This window comes from Vulpes lagopus, chromosome 10 (assembly GCF_018345385.1).
Source record: "Vulpes lagopus strain Blue_001 chromosome 10, ASM1834538v1, whole genome shotgun sequence".
Lineage (NCBI taxonomy): Eukaryota > Metazoa > Chordata > Mammalia > Carnivora > Canidae > Vulpes > Vulpes lagopus.
In genome coordinates this window covers 48,751,366-48,771,968 of record NC_054833.1, presented here as the reverse complement: position 1 = coordinate 48,771,968, position 20,603 = coordinate 48,751,366, and the positions used below count along the sequence as shown (strand labels likewise).

General features: G+C 41.8%; 1 protein-coding gene across 1 annotated transcript in view; it reads left to right on the top strand.

Annotated features, from left to right (window-relative positions):
* Window positions 1-2,616: 2,616 nt before the first annotated feature.
* The window catches only part of FDX1 (ferredoxin 1), a 31,912-nt gene continuing 13,925 nt past the window's right edge, over window positions 2,617-20,603 (top strand). The window contains exons 1-2 of the mRNA XM_041771709.1: window positions 2,617-3,224; window positions 8,400-8,524. Coding sequence (XP_041627643.1) covers window positions 3,061-3,224; window positions 8,400-8,524 — 289 coding nt within the window. The 5' untranslated portion in view covers window positions 2,617-3,060. The remainder of the gene's footprint in view (window positions 3,225-8,399; window positions 8,525-20,603) is intronic.

Genomic DNA, 20,603 nt, shown 5'->3' with positions numbered 1-20,603 from the left:
TCTACTCTACAGAGTTGCTTTGACAATGAAATGAGAAAAAACTGTGAATGTTCCTAATACAGTTCTTAACAAAGACATTACTTTTAAAAAGATTTTATTTATTTATTAATGGGGGGGGGGTGCAGAGACACAGGCAAAGGGAGAAGCAGGCTCCGTGTGGGGACCCTGACATGGGACTCGATCCCAGGTCTCCAGGATCAGGCCCTGGGCTGAAGGCGCCACTAAACCACTGAGCCACCCAGGCTGCCCTTAACAGAGACATTATTAAGTGGCTGTTTTGTGCCAGGCACTATGCCAGGTGCTCAGAACACGAATATGAATAAGACAGCATCCTTACTTCTGGGAGCTTCTGTCAAGAGGAGCTCTGTGAAGTATGTGTGATGGAGCACATGGTACCATGAAATGCAGAGAAGGTGCTCAGTAAACACTGAATCTCAATTTTTATGATACTTTTCAGTTTACAAAGCACTCTCCACGAACATTATTCTATTTGAAATAACAGGTACTATCAGTCTTACAAGAATAGAGGCATTAGCAGGCATTTAGCAGTGGGGAGGATGATCTGTTGGGATAAACAGGCACAACTTCATTGGGAAGACAGAATTTGGAATGAGCTTCAAAATATGGATGGATTTTGACAGGAGTGAAAGATGGAAGGGTGGAAGGTTTTTTTGTTTTGTTTTGTTTTTAAGTAGGCTCCACACCCAAGGTAGGGCTTAAACTAACTACTCTGAGATTAGGAGTCATGAATTCTACAGGCTGAGCCAGCCAGGTACCCTGCAGATGGGAATTTTATAAGATGGAGAAATATATAGGCAGAAGCTTTTCCTTAGTAATTCTATACTGCTTTTTAAATCTGTGTTCAGGCATCACATGTTTATAAATCCCCTCTGGAATACTGCTGAACTGATATTCGTAATCTTTGGAATCTACCCATAGCCATCTTTGAAAACCAGAGATCATTTTTTCCATTTCTAATTTTCATGTAACTGCTTCATGAATTGCCATGATTACTAACAGAAATTACATGACAGGGATCCCTGGGTGGCGCAGCGGTTTAGCGCCTGCCTTTGGCCCAGGGCGCGATCCTGGAGACCGGGGATCGAATCCCACATCGGGCTCCCCGTGCATGGAGCCTGCTTCTCCCTCTGCCTGTGTCTCTGCCTCTCTCTCTCTCTGTGTGTGACTATCATAAATAAATAAAAATTAAAAAAAAAAAAAAGAAATTACATGACAACATTAATTTATTCATAAATTTTTACTGACCACATGATATGCTCAAAGCTCTATAATTAGTAGTATGGGGGCTACTAAGAAAGAAAAATGTATACAAACTACTCCACCAAGCACAAAGCTGGAAGCCCCATAACCCACTTGACGTTGGATTTGTTGAGAGGAGAGAGAAGGTCTGCACTCTCCTCCTTTCCCATTTTCTTCCTAGAATTCATCTCACTTTGAAGATTTGATCTCATATTTAAAAAAAGTAACTGTTCTTTTACAACTTCCTCTTTCCAAATACTTGTTAGGGTTTGTTGTGCCCTTTCTAGCCTGAAAGTCTTTCTCTTTATGGGAAAATTTAGGCAATCTGGGAGCCAAACGTCTGCCCTCCCTCTGCGAATCAGGTTCAATGCCCAGCACACACTGTCTCCAGAAACTACTCAGGCCTATACTTTCTTGCTCTGAATATTCTTCAAAAATCCATTTATTGTGTTTAGCAAATCTGCAATATTCACTTGACTTTGGCCTTTAGCATCTTTAAAGATGGCCTTAGGGAGGGGGCCCAGGAAGTTATTGCATTAATGTCTGTGACGCACTATGCCATTGTGCCTCTTTCTCTGTAACCCTCAGAATGGCCCTGGAGACTGGAACATCTTATCTGTACTGAAGTGTTTTGGAAACTCTGATCCTCGAGGAGAAGAATTTATCCAAGGTCTCAGAGTCAAGAGTGGTAGACCTTGGATTTGAACACTGATTGCTACTTCTGACCTTAAAGCCCATGCTCTTTCCACCATAATGTATCAATCAAGATAACATGTATTTCTAAATTCATCCTTCTTGGGTTTTGTAGAAGCCTTAAAAAAAAAAACCAAACTCAGTTCATCAAAAAGTTTCCAAACTCATGGGTTTCATGCACTGAACGAGCATTTATTTACGGTGGATTATTAGCTGTTTTCTCCAGTATCTTCGAGTTTGTTCATTATTGCCATCGTTTATAGTTTATGTTCATTATTGTTCCTCTGGGTATGGAGTCTGTTGGCACTGTGAGGTTTCCTACTGTCCTTTGCCAATGCCCAGATTTCCCTTTTACCCTAATTCCAACTCCGGGATGACAATCGCCTACCTTCGTTTTTGTTTGAAAGGGAGGAGGAGCGAGAAGCGCGTGTAACAGAAGTGGTGTTCCCTGTGAGTCGTTTTATCTTATATTTCCTTTTTTTTTGCGGAGGGGGGGGTAGGGCTTTTTATTTATTTATTCATGAGACATACACACACACACACACACACACACACACACACACAGAGGCAAAGACTTAGGCAGAGGGAGAAGCTGGGTCCCCGCCGGGATCCCGATGTAGGACATGATCTCAGAACCCCGGGATCACGACCTGAGCTGAAAGCAGACGCTCAACCACTGAGCCACCCTGGTGCCCTCCCCGTATCTTTCTGTTGCACGTCGGGCTTTCACCATTCATTCCTCCCGCACGCCCACGAGCACGGAGGTGCACCCAGCAGGTGAGTCGGGACCCCAGGCGCTTCCGCCCCGCGCGCAGCCCCGCCCCCTCGAGGCCACGCCCACCCGGGAGGCGTGGGAACCGGCAGCGGGAGGCACCGCCCTGGGGGCGCCGCCGGGTTTATAGGTCACCCGGAAGGCGCGCGCAGCCCGCGGCCGCCGCACGAAGCAGGCCCCGCGGGACCGGGACCCCGCCGCCGCCGCCGCCGCCGCCGCCGCCGCGCTCCTCCCCGCGGCCTCCCCGGGCGTCCGGCCCGCCCGCACCCGCCGAGCCTGTCGCGGCCGCTGCCGTGCGGCCTGCGTCGCTTCCGGGACTCACCCGACCTCCGGCCATGGCCGCCGCGGGAGTCGCCGGGCTCCTGCGCGCCGCCTTCCTGAGCGTCGGCGGCGCTGCCCGCCGCTGGGGGCTGCTGGCCCGACCCCTCGCGGTCCCGGGCCGGTGCGGCGGCGCCGGGGCGCCCCGGACGCAGAGCGCGTCGGCGCCGGCGCGGAGCAGGTGAGCGCGGCCCTGCGTGCGCATGCGGGCGGGGGTGCGGGCGGGGGTGCGGGCGGGGGTGCGGGCGGGGGTGCGGGCGGGGGTGCGGGCGGGGGTGCGGGCGGGGGTGCGGGCGCCGCGGGCTCTGGCTCGGCCGCCGCTTCCCGGCCGCCTGCGTCGCGGGTGCTGTCCGCGATCGCTCGGCCCTCGGCCCTCGGCCTCGCCCGCGGCGGCCCTGGCGCTGCTCCGGGGCCGTGGCTCCGTTCCCCGGGACCCGGCCCTCCCTTTCCCGGCGCCCCCCGGCCCTCCGCGCGCGCGGCCGCCGCCCTGCTCCGGGGATTGGCGCGGCGCTGACCTTTGCTTTGCCCGCAGGCTGCGGTGACCTTCGTAGGATGCTCCCCCCTGATGTCCCGGCCGGCGGCTTTCGTCCTGGACCTTTCCCCGGCCGGCCCTGTTAGGACATTGTGTGTACAGCTCCCTGGCAGGGGAATGCCTGTTTAGAGTACACGCGCCCTGTGCCCTTCAGGCCCTGGACGCCCCTCCCTGAGCTCTAGCGGGTAAGAGCCTCGCCTTGGACTGGCAAGGCAGGGTTTTAAACGGGATTCCCGCACTTGATGCCTAACTTCCTCCATCACTGTAGATCTCAGTTTCCCCAATTGTTGTTGTTTTTAAGACTATTTATTCATGGGAGACACAGAGAGAGGCAGAGACGTGGGCAGAGGGAGAAGCCGGCTTCCTGTAGGGAGCCTGATGCGGGACTCCATCCCAGGACCCCAGGATCACGACCTGAGCCAAAGGCAGCCACTCATCCGCTGAGCCACCAGGTGCCCCTCAGTTTCCCCGTTTGTAAGTGGAGCATAGCACGAGTATAGGCCTCAGAGGGTTATTTGAAGGAGTAGTCAGGTAATACAGGTAGCCTTGTGCCTGGCAAATGGAGTGGGCCCAGAAGATGCCACTGTTAGCAGTAGCTCCTTAAGCCCGCAGTGCTCTGTTTTGTGTTAAATGCTGCAAGAGATGTGAAAAAATTGCCCCCAGATGTCTTGAAGCTTTATAGTTTGGAGGCATGTTTGTTTTTCAAAGACACGATCCCCTTCGATGTAACAAAGAAAATTTACTCATCCTTTCAGAGTGTGGCAGTGTGGCAGAGCCTCATGTAATGCAGGTCTCTGAACAGCTCTCTGATCCCTTGCTGTCATGTAGCAGGATAGAAGAACTGGAAGGAGAGAGTGTTGGGTTTGTATGCTGCCTTGTCTGGTTTCTTGATAAGTTCCCTGAGAACTTAATCTTACTATTAGGTAATGTGTTCTCGAGAAATTGTCGTTGAATGGACTATGAGGGAGATAATGGAGAAGGCAAGCCAGATTTATTTGTCCCTATTTCTCTGAGACTTCCCTGCCTTGACCTCTCTACATGCATGTCTTGCTTTCTACAGTTGATACATTCTTGAAAAATCGTGTATAAATTGGGATGTATATCAAACATATTTACGAAGCTAGTATTTAAAGGGAATGTGGGGATGCCTGGTGGCTTAGCGGTTGACTGTCTGCCTTCAGCTCAGGGCCTGATCCCAGCGTCAGGGAACAAGTCCTGCATCAGGCTTCCTGCCAGGAGCCTGTTTCACTCTCTGCCTCTCTCCCTGTGTCTCTCATGAATAAATAAATAAAATCTTAAAAAAAATAAAGGGAACGTGAATGCTTTTGTAAATGCGGGACTGTCTCCCCCAAATTTATTAAGTTTGAACTTGGATATACCAAGTTGTTTTAAAGGGAATCACATCTGTTCTATTCCCTCATAATCTTGCTTTCGTCCTCATTGGCACAGTTTCAACGGATGGCCTTGTGCCTTGTATCACAGACTCTGGAGCTACCACTAGACTTTCCAGCTCTTACTATTGAGACTTGTGTTTTCGACTATGGTTAGTCGAAATGTGGCCATTTAAGATAATGTAAGTTAAATACAATGAAAAGATTCAGTATTCCAGTTGCACTGGACACATGTCAAGTACTCAGCAGCTACATGGGGTCATAGCAACTGTATTGGACGTTGCAGGTATAGAACATCTTTTTTTTTTTTTTCAAGATTCTATTTATTTATTCATGAGAGAGACAGAGAGAGAGGCAGAGACACAGGCAGAGGGAGAAGCAGGCTCCATGCAGGGAGCCTGACGTGGGACTCCATCCCTGGTCTCCAGGATCACGCCTTGGACTGAAGGTGGCGCTAAACCGCGGAGCCACCAGGGCTGCCCAGTATAGAACATCTTTGATTTGGGCAAAGTTCTGCCAGATGGAGGAGCCTGGAAGCTGTAGTTCCGTTTTGGGAAGTTCAACATGTAGCTAAGTTATCAGTAACTGAGAATTGAAGAAAATCCTTTTGCTCCAGAATACCCCGACATAATACTTTATATTTTGTAGTGATTTCGATTCCAAAGGATTTTCACAAAAATTGTACTTCAGTCTCAAGAAAATTCTGGGAGGTAGGTGGGGTAGGGAATACAAATTTCATATTAGGTAGCTGTCAGACTAGGAACCTACAACTCTCGTAGTTTTCACTTGCTTTCTTGAGCACCATAATAGTTGACAATTCCTTAGCCCATAGGGTCATTTGGAAGAGTTATGGTGGCTCTGAAAGTAGGGACTCATGAAGGGGCCCTTTTCTTGGACCAACTACCCCCTGGGCCACTCTGTATGGTGAAAAGGTGGGTATCAGCAGCTATCACTTCCCCCCATGAGAGGTCTCTTACAAACTTAAACCACCATAGTCCATGACACCTTTGTTAAAGTGTCTGCTGTGGTTGAGCAGAATAAATGGCAGTAGGAAAAGGTAGCAAGTGAAGGGAAGAGTTGTTTTGATGCTGACTGATTAGTTGATGATGGTAGAAGATTTAGAAGGATTGTATTTATTTCTCAGTGCATGAAGTCCTATTCTGGGGAACAGCTTTTTGCTAGTTCTTAGAATTGGGGGAAAAATATAAAACCCACTAATGCCAATTGCTGATAGCAAATGGAAAATGTTTTTTGGGCTAAGTACCTGTGTATGATGCTTTAAGGAACAATGTTTCCCCAGACTTGACTTCCATTGTCTCAAGAGTTTGGTGAAGTTACTGTTGTCCCCATCTCATCCACCAGGCAGTAAGTGGCTTCCCATGGTCCTCTCATGCATGTGTGTCAGAACTGCAACTAGAATCCACATCTGATCCTTGCATTCCATACTGTCAACTGCAGGATTACCTTTCCTCTCTCGTTTCTGCTTCCTCTCTCGGATCCTTTGGCAAACCTTTTATTGCTCTGACTCTGCAATATTTTTCTGGGGATGGTACACCTTTAATACATAGGTTAGGCTTTTTAGCAACAGCAGGATGGAGGCCTTAAAGTTCTTAATCAGCATTTGTTGAGTTCTCCTCTGCGTGAAGTATCTTGCCTCCACTGTCAAAACTAGAACCTAGATGTTACACTAGTTTTACAGAAGAGGCATCTGCTGTAAAAGAGATTTCCATGCTGTAAACTTAACTGTGTAGTGTTCCAGCGGTAAAACCTCTGGCTTTCAGTGGTACACATTAGTGATGGGATTCTCACAGCTTTAGCCACTGGCATTTGTCAGTGTCCGATCCCTAGACTGCAGTGCTAGACGCAGACCCCTATTTCCATCTGACTTCCACACATTCTCACCTGTTTTTTATTTTTTTTAATATATATTTTTTAACTCAATTAAAACAGATTTAGACCTGAACTCCTTTCCATCTTCCCCAGAGCTGTTCTGTCTCTGTTAAATCTAGGTTACGCTGGGGCCTTTCGTGCCAGAGCTGGAGATTTCAATGTTTTCTCCCTCTCTCAGTCTTCCTTATATAGTTGGTCACCAGAACCTCCTATTTCTGCCCCTTGCATGTCTCTGAGGTCAGTGTCTACTCCATTTTTAGTCTCTACTCTTCTAGTAACCACAAGAGTGGTCCGCCCCTGCCTCCAGAGTATCTTCATTCTCAGCCTTCAGCCGGGCAGAGATGCCACTTATCTAGTTAGAAACCATGAATAATGTTCGGGAGTACTCACTTATAAAGTATTTTTTGGCTGTGAAAACAAGTTGGAGAGCACAGGCCCTTTTGGAGGGGCATTCTCTCTCTCTCTCTCTCTCTCTCTCTCTCTCTCTCTCTCTCTCCCCCCTCACTCACTCACACACACACACGTGATCATTTCTAATTTGTAGAATTTTCCTTTTTCAGCATTGAATTACCAGGGAGGGCATTATTTGAAAGGGGCTTTCAGTTGCTTCATTTGTAAAATAAGATAATTGGACTTGATGATTTGGAATTATATAATTCTAGGCTTTTACTTACATTAAAGTTTCCTTTGATGGATTGTTACCATCTATTGGCAGTAGTGAAAATTGCAACTAATTATTTTAAGCTGAAGTACATCTTTTCAGTTGCGAGGTAAAAATTAAAAATGACCAATGGTGGATGACAAGCATCTGGCTGTTTAATATTATTTCTTTTCCCAGATTTTGGAATGATACTTGTGAGAAGGGAAAGGAGTTTAAGTCCCTTGGCTAACTCTGATGGATAATATAATATTCTATAATAAAACATGTAAGAGACGTTATATTTATCTTCCCATTGATTCAAACAAATACAAATCTAAGTCTCTTTGATTTTTGAGTACATGATGTGGACCAAAATGAGATGCTTAAATGCTTAGAAAAGAATCAGACTGCTGCCTCTCAGCAACAGTACCTGTCAGATACTTGTACAACAGGTGTTGTATTGATAGCAGTGATTTGCTTTTTAAAAGTTCTCCATTACCATGGTCTCATCTTTTAGGGACACTACATAAAGAGATGTTACTTTTCAGAGGACTGTGTAAGAGCAACATAGATTTCATGATTGATGATTGCTAAATGTTTTCATGCGACTGATATGTGACCGTGACCCTTGGGGTGACACAACAGGTGGCCTTGATAGGAATGTAGTTGCTCTTTCTTTTAAGGTGGTAGGTAGTGCTTCCTCTTTGCTAGATTGGTACATAGACATCCCTCTGATTTGTGGTGTCTTCTCAAATGGAAAGGTAAGAAAATACTATAAAGAGCATATTTGCATATGTGCACCTATGTACACACCCTATTTCTTTGGTCTTACAAGTTCTGAAAACAATTATTTTAAAGTATCTTGAAATCACTAAAAATAATAACAACTGCTTCCTTTTCCAGCTCAGAAGATAAAGTAACAGTCCACTTTGTAAACCGTGATGGTGAGACGTTAACAGCCAAAGGAAAAGTTGGTGACTCTCTACTAGATGTTGTGATTGAAAACAATCTAGATATTGATGGCTTTGGTGAGTATGAAACATTCCTTAAAATGTATAAGTGAAACCATTAAGTAGGCTTCAACTTTCTGTGTTTTTTTTTTTGCAGAATTTTAACTGTTAGCGTGCTAAGTAAAACATTAAAATTCAAAATGTGTTAAAATTTTAAAATTCAGGATTGTTAGTGTTAAATTTTCATTTATAAAGAATATGAGTGATGCTGTGTTTCTCTTTGTACATTTAATTAACCATGTGCCCCAAAGTCTGTTGCCTGATTACTGATGATGACTTGTGTGCCCTAAGCTGGGAGTAGGAAAGTGGAGTTGAAAGCACCAGGTTAGGGCAGCCCCAGTGGCTCAGCGGTTTAGCTCCGCCTTCAGCCCATGGCGTGATCCTGGCATCCTAGGATCCAGTCCCACGTCAGGCTCCCTGTGTGGAGCCTGCTTCTCCCTCTGCCCGACCCCCCTCTCTCTGTCTCATGAATAAATAAAATCTTTAAAAAGAAAAAAAGAAAGAAAGCACCAGGTTAGAGATAATGAATGTTGTATCACAGAAGAGTAGTTAGTTTTGACTTATATTTTTGGTTTTAACTTTATATTTGGAAATATCTTTGTTCAGAAAATAATTTTCCTATATAATCTTTGCTCACTTCTTCCTACTGTTAACAATTTATATTACTATGGTATAATAATCAAAACACAGAAATTAACATTAGTTGAATAACTCAAAAACTCTAGACTTAATAGAATTATCCCATGAATGTTTTTTCTGTTTTAGGATTTGATCCAGGAGCCCATGTTGCATTTAGGTATTACATCTTCAGTCTGTGACACTTCCTTAGTCTTCTTTTGTTTTTTACAACCTAATAGTTTTGCTCAAGCACACTCTCTTTCTGGAGTGGTGGTTCTCAAAGGGGGTTCCCTTTACCATTAGCATTGGTGTCACTTGGGAAGTGCAGATCCTCAGGCCTCACACCAGGCCTATAGAATCAGAAAGTCTGCAGGAGGGCCCAGCAATGTTTTGACAGGTCCTCTGTATGATTTTGATACGTGTTAAGTTTGAGAACCATTGGTCTGCAGTAAGGCCCAAGGAGTATATCTGATGTGCTTCTCTCAAAGCACTGTTCACATCGCATTTTTAAGAGAGCTTTCCAGACCAGAATTACTTCTCCTCTTCCATTTTCCTGTCATATAATAAGCATGCCTATCTATGTTAATGCTCATCACAGTGTTCCTTTTCAAGGAGAACGCCCCTCTCCTGTATGAGATGGTGAGCTCTTGCCTAGGTACCTCACAGAGCAGATTTTGTTCAGAGTTGATGGTGCATAATATTTGCTGAGTTTCTAAATTTAACTTCAGTTTCAGGGTTAATTATAACAACTGCTCTTCAAGTGCATATGACGTTCCAGCATATGTCATCTGTTTTTGTAACAAATTTGAGAATTAGACTTGTTCTTTTAAACTTCTGTCTTACAGATATGGAAAATAAGGCTTGGAGAAATTAATTTTCCCTGGGTCATACATGGAATCAGTGAAAGGATCTAGGACGCAAACCCAAGCTCTAACTCCCAAAGCTCCGCTTTTTCCTTTCTGTCATTTCTCCTAAGAAATGTCTTTCCTGTGTGAACACCTGTCACAGAAATAGTTGAGAAAGTTCTAATTATAAGGAATTTTTTAGTCTAATGCAGTAGTTCTTGGTTGGGACTGAGTTTCAGAACCTCTATAAAAGTTTTAAAAATGCAGACATCTGTGTTCCAAGGCAGATGCTTAACTGACTGAGCCACCCAGGTGCCCCTGTAGTAACGTACTTTAATATCTCTGACTTGACAAAATCACCAACCTTCCCTGTGTTTCACTTCCATTATCTATCAAATAAGGATAATAATAGTACTAACTTCCTAGGACTTTCATAATGATTAAATTAGTATGTGTCTTCAGAATAATATCTGATATTAAGAAAGTGTTATAAATATTTGCATTAGTCTTTTCTATATAAAAATCTGTGTACATGATGAGATGCTACTTCACATCCATCCGGATGACTGTTGTCAGAAAAATGGGAGAATTACAAGAGTTAGCAGGGACAAGGAGAAATTGGAGCCCTGATGCCTTGCTGGTGGGAATGTACAATGGTGCAGCTGCTGTGGAAGACAGTTTGGCAGGTCCTCATATAGTTACACAGTTACCTTGTGATACAGCAGTTCCATTCTAGGTATATCCCCCAAAGAATTGAAAGCAGAGACTCAGACGGATACCTGGGATACTCATAGGTACACGTAGGTACAGGAGTGTTCTTAGCAGCAGCATTCACAGTGCCCAGATGAATGGATAAACAAAATGTGGTATATACATAAAATGGAGTATTATTCAGCCATAAAAAGAAGTGAAATTCTGATACAACCTGCCACGTGGATGATCCCTGAGAACATTTGTGCTAAATGAAGTAAGCTAGACAAAACAGGACAAATACTCTGTGATTCCATGTACATGAGCTACCTAGAATGGGCAAATTCAGAGAGACAAAGTAGGTCACCAGAGACTAAGGGAAGAATCTGGGATGAAGAGTATCTTCTGGAAATAGACAGTGGTGATTGGTTGTACAGCATAATCAACGTACTTACTGCCACTGACTCGTATACTTAAAAATGGCAAAAGATGGTATATTTTATGTTATGTATATTTTACTACAATTAAAAAATTGGGGTAAGAAATAAAATCTGTATAAACACAGAAAGTAACATTGTTTTATGATTAAAAAATCAATGTAATTCCACTGTAGAAAACTTTGAAAAATTTAATAAACATGTAAAATAAAATTCATCCATTATACTACTCTGTGTACCAATAACATTTCTATGCTTTTTAAGACCTATATTGTGGTTACATTTTATGCAAACATGAATTACATAAAGTCAGGATGATAGGAAAATATTGAAGTTTCATATTCTATGCAGTGTTTGAAATTGTGTGAATCTATCCCCATTTTTAAAATGTGAAGAGATTCACTTAATTTTAAAGCTGACAATCATGGTGAATTATAGACTGTTGTTTATGCTAATGCCATATGGTTGGAGCCACTTCAGCAGATAAATAGAAGTGTTTCCTGATCTTTGACAGGAGCAGGTGAACCGTGCTGTTATTTGTGTGCATTGGAACTTGTAACTTTTATGCTGTTGAAAAACTTGAAATCTTGATATCCTGGCACAGTGTTCACTAACTCGTCAGGGGATGGTGTCATACTGGAATGCACTTCCAAACCAGTAACTCTGGAATGTCTCCCCTAACATTCTGTGCTGTTAATTTAGGAGTAGATGCTCTATAAGCAAAGGTGCTTAGAAAATAGGATTTTAGGAGAACCTGGGTGGCTCAGTGGTTGAGCATCTACCTTTGGCTCAGGTCATGATCCTGGCATCCTGAGATCGAGTCTGTCGTGGGCTCCCTGCTCAGCGGAGAACCTGCTTCTCCCTCTCCCTCCACCCCTCCCCGTGCTCCTATACCCATGCACACTCTCTCTCTCAAATAGTCTTAAAAAAGAAAAAAAAGGCTTCCCATCCCACCGAGGTAACCACTAGAAGAATCTTTTCCCCTTACCACCTAATATAGAAAATTTAATGCCACAATCTTGGGTAGCTTGATGAGAAGTCTGCACTCACTTATGTGGTCTCAGGAGAAAAGATTTAAGGATCAATGACCCGAACATGTCCAGAAATTTTGGCGTGTAAGTACAAACTTGAGATAAACTAAACCGGCTTCACGACAGATAGAGTTAAGCCTAAGCCACTTTCTAGAATAAAGATGAAGGAAACGAGGTCAAGAAGCCTGGGGGCAGCTGTTTGGTTAATTCCTGATGTTGAAAATGGAGACTCTTGTCAAATGTTGCCCTTGTCGTAAGTCCTACAATAGCGAAGCTGACCATGTACAGAGTCCTTTTTACATTTCTCCCCAGGTGATCGCATCCCTCTGTGACCCTAAATCCTGTGTAGATGTCCATAAAGTCTTCCCTTTACATTGTTAGTTCACCTCTCCCCAAGCCCTGGACTTAAGATCCAACTTTCTACTTGACATCTCTTCTTGGAAATTACACAGGCATTTGAAAGTCAACATACCTAAAGAGCTTTTGATTTTGTTCCCTTCCCCCAAAACATGTTCTTCCTCGGGGCTTTACTGTTGGCAAGGAGCATTGCTCAGTGGTTCAAGCCCCAAACTGGAGAATCTTACTCCTCCTCTCCAATCCCCTACCTCCAGTGCCATCAGGAGCTCCAGTTACTTGTGCCCCCAAAATCCAAGTGGGTCCCACTTCCTGCATCCCTGCAGTCAGTGCCTGGGGCCGGCCAGCCACTGTATACCAGGACCTGTGCCGACCTTCCCCTCTGGAGCCCACCACTTGGGATTTGTCCTAAGGCACATCGGGCATGCCGTCCCCTGATTAAAGACCACAAATAACCTCCTGTGTCACTTAGGATAAGTCCACATTCCTTACTCCAGCCTATGAGGCCCCACGGGCCTTTTCTCAGGGGCTGTACTCACCAGAAGTTTTTTCTGAGACTTCATACACACTTTACATACATTTTCTCTGCCTGGGACACCCCGTCTCTCCTCCTGTACTTGGGGTTTCCGTCCCTCCAGGCTCAGGTTATATGTTACTTCCTCAGTGAGGCCTGACCAACCACCCTGTCTGAAGTAGGACTCCTCTCACTGCCCTGAACCCATTATTCTCCATCACAGCATCCTATTTCTTTCACAGCTCTTATATATTCCTTCATTTACTTGTGCCGCTTCCTCCTAAAAGGCATAATAGAGGAGAAAATCATTCCAGTTTTATTCCTCACTGTATATGAAGTAATGAACTATGGTATAAATGAGTAAAAAGGAAAAATGGTAAATTTTGGAAGCAACACATAAGCATGCTTATTTCCAACTATTTTTTTTTTTACTTCAAACTTTTATATTGATCTTTTGGAAGATCTTTTGTTTTCAGAGTGTATTGTAGTATTCCGTCACTAGGGGGCAGTTATACCTCTCTGATCAAATGTACCTAGTTTATTCAGATCTTATTTATTTCTGCTACATCATCTATTTCCTTCATGTCTCTTTTGAGGAAAATTATTCAAATTGGGAGATCCTGATAATGTTCACATAAATCTATATGCATTCCTATCATGTTTATTGATTCCCTATTGGTATACTGTATTATTGGCTGTGCTAGATTAAACTTCACTCTAGAAAATTAGATTTTATATTTATATATTGTTTCACATTATTAATATATAATAATAGTTATACTCCGGATTTTTGGGGGGAAGGGATTAGGTCGACGTGGGCAATCTTTCTTGTTAGCATTATATCTGTACAAAGTAATCTTAATATAAGATACACATGTGCACAGATATACACAAAATTATCTTTTTCCTGTTGGAAAACACTCAAAAAACATGAAAGGAGCAATAGTCTGTAGATCTTTCTCTGGGAATTAATATCATGGCAAGAATTTCTGAGCATTTGCACAACAACTTAGTATTATTAGCCTTGTTTAAAAAAAAAAAAACTCAGTCCAGGGGTGCCTGGGTGATTCAGTTGGGTTAGTGTCTGACTCTTGATTTTGGGTCAGGTCATGATCTCGGGGTCATGGGATTGAGCCCTGAACTGGCTGTGGAGGCTGCTTAAGATTCTCCCCCTCTGTCTCTCCACCTCCCCCACTAAAAAACAAACAAAAACAAAACTTGATTTGGAGAAATTTTATTTACTACCAACCTTGAGATAAGGCAGTGATCATACTTACTTATTCTTGAGGTAATTTTTAAATTATGTGAATTTGAAATTTTGCAGATTAGCAGTATTAAAGGTCTTATGCTAGCAAAATCCGAAATACCGTGGAAACTAAAACTTTTGTCAAGAATCCCATAGGTTCCACGTGACAGCCTGCGTGAACTATAAATTTTACATTTGTTTTTGCAGCTAAAGTGATACCACTTTAACTGGCAAACAGATACCTGCCATCCTTTGTCACTGTCATATAGATTGCTATTTATAGAAATCTGAATGTGTGATTTTTTGACTACAGTGTTGATTTTTTTTTTTTTTTTTAAGATTTTATTCATGATAGAAAGAGGCAGAGATACAGGCAGACGGAAAAGCAGGCTCCACGCAAGGAGCCCGACGCGGGACTCAATCCCGGGTCTCCAGGATCACGCCCTGGGCTGAAGGCTGGAGCTAAACCACTGAGCCACCCAGGGATCCCCTAGTGCTGATATTTTAAACTCTGGTTATAATTTAGTATTTTTAAAGCCTGTAACTATTTCAGCCAAGCAGTCATTAAGTGCTAATGCTGAAAAATGCATCTGAAAATCAGTTATTTTGGATTAGAACTTAGATGTGACAAAAAGCTATGAAGAAAGCCAAAAATCTGTCATGATATGTATTACTGTTAATTTAGGAGAACTCTTAATCATTAGCCAGAGTGCCGACAAAATAAAAGCCGCACTAAAGCATGCATACCTTTAAGTTCATGAAAATTGTTGTGTAACCAAGCAAGGATGACAGATAAAATGTCAGCACCAGGGGCGAATACCAATGTGGCTGTAATATGTCCCTAAATCTGATTATTGTCTGTGCTAAGTAGTTTCACTTATTTGAAAGGTAGACATAGTAATGTAAAAAGTTTTACTTGAAATGTTTTTCTACCCAGGTGCATTTTATTTTATTATTTGTTTGCGTGTATGCGTGCGTGGGTGGGGTGGGGTGGGGGACAGATGGATAGGGAGAGGGGAAATTCAAGTGGACTCCTTGCTGAGGAGGAGCTGGAGGTGGGGCTCAATTCCACAACCCTGAGGTCAAACCTGAGTTAAAACCAAGAGAACCTTGGGGGCAGCCTGGGTGGCTCAGCGGTTTAGCGCCACCTGCAGCCCGGGGCCTGATCCTAGAGACCTGGGATAGAGTTCCACATCGGGCTCCCTGGGTGGAGCCTGCTTCTCCATCTGCTGGTGTCTTTGCCTCTCTCTCTGTGTCTCTCATTAATAAATAAATAAAATCTTAAAAAAAAAAAAAAAAAGAGAACCAAGAGTCCCATGCTTAACCAACTGTGCCACCCACGTGCCCCAACATAAGTGCATATTAAAATAAAAACGTGATAAGATTAGAGATTGATGAACTATTTGAACCCATCTATTTTACCTTTTCTTGAATTATGAGTCCAACAATTTCCAAAATCTTTGAGAATACATCCTTCATAAAATGTGATCACTTTATGCTTACGTATATATACTTGTGTGTATCTATATAGAAAAATGTAGAAGGTGTCTGGGTGGCTCAGTCAGTTAAGTGTCTGTCTGCCTTTGGCTCAGGTCATGATCCCGAGGTCCTGGGATGAGCCCCATATTGGGCTCCCTGCGCAGCAGAACCTGTTTCTCCACCTTTCCCCGTGCTTGTGGACTCTCTCTGTCAAATAAAATCTCAAAATACGTATATAGATATACATATACATGCATATTTATATGTACATACACACACACTCCCCCATTAATTTACTCCTATATAACCAACCACTTAAAAAGACACTAAAAACTGGCAGCAACTAATATCGCTGTGGGGTTGTGTAAAAGCAGAGGTCACATAACTTTTGCCCCTTCAACCTTCTCTCCCCTTGTATCATTATATTAATGCTTCCATATTCTGATCAGCTATCAGTTTTAGATGGAAGGTACTATAGTTGTTCCTTCTGTATGCTTTTTCCTTTTATACATTGCCTCCCAGCTCTTGTTTTGTAGACTTGGTCTCTGTGTGTGTGATAAGAATAAGCAATAGGCACTCCCCATTTTATGAATAGGGTTTTGTTCTCCAGATCCATTTTCAGATCAACTATTTGGCATTTAGGGTTTATTTTCCCATGAAAATAATAATATATGTGGTAGCTAAATTTTCAAGTGAACCGCAGAACCCATTTCTTCACAACTTATGTAATCACCATTTACAGGCTGGCTTCTATGAAAAAGTATGCATTGTGACTTCTGACTCTAGATAAAAAACTCCCTGGACCAACCTGCTGTGCACATGCACACACACACACACCATAACACACACATTCACTCTAGGGACTCCTTTGTCCACTTTGCACCTCATTCTGGTAGTGGGAACATATGCACTGCTGATTTTCAATAAAGATGATTTCCTGGAGACCTAGAGCCTGGGAATTCCATGATGCTGGAAAGGAGTTAGAAGATAAAGGCCCAATAGGAATGTCATCCACTTTGTTCCTGTCCATAGCTGTTGTCAGTTTGGATTGTAACTCTAGTGGAGTTGGGAGCTACAGAAGTGTTCAGTAAGGATGAGAACTGTGTGTCAAAGGGGGATATAGAATTGATGGCAGCCTCCATGTTTTAACCTAAAACAAGTACGCAGCACCAGATCAGCTCTAGTTGTACAAAATCAGGTGCTGATAAGGGGCAACTACAAAAACCTACACTGACATACTTAATGGTGAAAGATGGAATGCCTGTCCCCTAAGATCAAGAATAAGGCAAAGATGTCTAGTTGTAGCATTCCTGTTTAACATCACACTGTAAGTCTTAGCCTGTGTGTTTGGGGGGGGGGGGGACAAAAAGAAAAAGAAAAGGCATATAGATTGAAAAGGAAGAAATAAAATTGCCTCTGTTTTTGACAGTGATTGCTTACATAGAAAATCAAAAGGAATGTATAAAAAAATCTTAGAACTAGTGAATTTATTTTTTTCCTAATAGGTTTTAGCAAAGTCCTGGGATATAAGGTCAACACGCAAAAATCCATTATATTTCTATATACCAGCAATGAACAACTGGAAACCAAAAAAAAAAATTTTAAAGAACATTTACAGTAGCTCACCAAATTGACATTTTTAGGTCTAAATCTAACAAAATATAGCATCTCTCTCTTGGAAATTATAAAAACTCTGAGGAGAGAAAATGAAGACCAAAGTAGCAAAAAAGCATACTCTGTGGATTAGATGACTTAACATAGTAAAGATGTCAGTTCTTGTCTGAAATTAGAGGAAAAGCTTTTAACCTTTAATCATTAGTTATGGGCTTGTCATTATATGGCCTTTATAATGTTGAGGTTTGTTCCCTTTGTACTCCATACTTGTTGAGAGTTTTTATCATAAAAGGATGTTGAATTTTGTCACATGCTTTTTCTGCACCTATTTATTTTTTCAAGATTTTATGTATTTATTCATGAGAGACACAGAAAGAGAGAAGCAGAGACATAGGCAGAAGGAGAAAGAGTCCTGTGGGGAGCTCTATGTGAGGACTTGATCCCAGGACCCCAGGATCACGAGCTGAGCCGAAGTCAGATGCTCAACTACTGAGCCACTCAGGTGTCCCTGCATCTATTTAGGTGATCATATGATTTTTATCTTTTTTTTTTTTTTTTTTAAGTTTTATTTATTCTTGAGAGACAGAGAGGGGGAGAGAGAGAGAGAGAGGCGGAGACAGGCAGAGGGAGAAGCAGGCTCCATGTAGGGAGCCTGACATGGGATTCAATCCTGGGTCTCCAGGATCAGGCCCTGGGCTGAAGGTGGTGCTAAACCACTGAGCCACAGGGGCTGCCCTTTATCTTACTTTCTATTAATGTGGTGTATCACATTTATTGATCTACATTTGTTGAACCATTCCTGCGTCCCCAAAATAAAATCCACTTGATCATGATGTAGGATCCTTTTAATGTGCTATTGAATATTTGCTAATATTTTGTTGAGAATTTTTACACTGTATTCATCAAAGATACTGCCCTGTAGTTATCTTTGCTTGGCCAGCTTTGGTATCAGGGAAATGCTGGCCTCATAAAATGAGTTTGGGAGTGTTCTTTCCTCTTTAGTTTTTCAGAAGAGTTTGAGAAGGATTGGCATTAATTCTTCTTTAAATGTTTGGTAGAATTCACCAGTTGAACCATTTGATCCTGGGCTTTCCATTGATTACTAATTTAATCTCTTTACTGATATTGGTCTGTTCAAATTTTCTGTTTCTTCATGATTCAGTCTTGGGAGGTTGTATGTTTCAAGAAATTTTTCCACTTCTCTTAGGTTGTCCAATCTGTTGGTATATAATTGTTTCATAGTATTCTCTTAGGATCATTTGTATTTTTGTGGTGTCAGTTTTAATGTCTCTTCTTTGATCTGATATGCATATTTTTTTTTTTTAGTTTTCTCTCTTTATTAGTCTAGCTAAAGGTTTGTTAGTTTTATCTTTTAAAAAACAGCTTTTAGTTTCATTGATCTTTTCTATTATTTTCTGGTTTCTTTCATTTATTTCTGTCTGATCTTTGTTATTTCTTTCCTTCAGCTAACCTTGGGCTTAGTTTGTTCTTTTTCTGGTTCCTTCATGTTTAAAGTTTATTTGAGATCTCTCTTTTTCTTAATGTAGGTATTTTTATCATTATAAACTTCCCTCTTAGAACTGCTTTTGTTGCATTCCATAAATTTTGGGTTGTTGTATTTCCATTTTTGTTTGTTTCAAGATTTTCCTTTTTTAATTTATCTTTGGAGTTTTTCTTTGACCAATTGGTTATTCAGGAGTGTGTTTTATTTTCACATATTTGTGAATTTTCCAGGTTTTCTCCTGTTATTGATTTCTAGCTTCACACTATTGTAGTTGGAAGATACTTGATATGATTTCAGTCTTCTTAAATGTTTAAGACCAGTTTTATGACCTAACATAGGATCTATCCTGCAGAATGTTAGTGTGCACTTGAGAAGATTGTGTATTCTGTTGCTTTTGGGTGGAATGTCTGTTAGGTCCATTTGGTCTAAAGCACAGTTAAGGTCTAAGGTTTCCCAGTTGATTATCTGCCTGGATGACCTATCCATTGTTGAATTTGGGGTATTGAAGTCCCCTGCTATTGTTGTATTGTTGTCTTTTAGATCTGTTAGTCTTTACTTAATATATTTTGGTGTTCCCATTTGAATGAATATATTTATACAACTATTATATCTTCTTGATGAATTGACTCTTTTATCATATAATTGCCTTCTTTATCTCTTATTACGGCTTTTGAGCTAAAGTCTATTTTGTCTGATATGAGTATATTTAACTCTGTTTTGGTTTCTACTTGTATGGAGTATTTTTCCATTGCTTCACTTTGAGCTTTTGTGTATCCTTGAAGCTGAAGTGAGTTTCTTGTTGGTAGCAAATAGTTGGGTCTTGTGTTTTTATCCATTCAGTTACACTATACCTGTGAATGGAGAATTTAATCTATTTACATTTAGTGTAATTATGATAGGTAAGAACTTACTAATGTGATCTTGTTCATTGTGTTCTGGCTGTTTTGTAGATCCCATATCCCTTTATTTCTTTCTTGCTGTCTTCCTTTGTAAATTGATGATTTTACATAGTAGCATGCTTTGATTCCCTTTATTCATCATGTATCTACTGAGGTTTTTGCTTTGTGGCTACCACGAGGCTTATATAAAACATCTGTAGTTATTACTGTCTTATCTATTCTGATAGTTTAACTTTGATCACATGCCAAAAAACTATACTTTTTACTCCCCCCTTTCAGTTTTTGATATCACAACTTTATGTTGTGTATTATTAACAAATTATTAAAGCTATAGTTATTTTTAATACATTTTTTCCTTTAACTTTTATCCTGGAATTAAGTGGTTAATACACCACCATATTATAGTATTAGAGTATGCTGAATGTGACTTTGTACTTACTTTTACCAGTGTGTTATATATTTCCATGTTACTAATTAGCATCCTTTCATTTTATTTAGTAATCTCTACACCCAGTGTGGGGCTCGAACTTACAACCCTGAGATCAAGAGTCACATGCTCTACTGACTGAACCAGCCAGGCACCCCATGTTCTTCCACTTTTTCTTTAAGGATTCCTTTCCTCAAGGCAGGTTTAGTGGTGAAGAACTTCCTTAGTTTCTGTTTGTCAGGAGGGTCTGTCTCTCTTTCAATTCCACAGGATGACTTTGTCAGAGTATTTGGGAGGGTGGTTTTCCTGCCAGCATATTGTATATGTCATCCCAGTGTCTCCTGGCCTGTAATGTTTCTGCTGACAAATCCACTGAGGGCATTATGGGGATTCCCTTGTCAATCACCAGCTTCTTTTTTTTTTACTCCTATGAAGATTC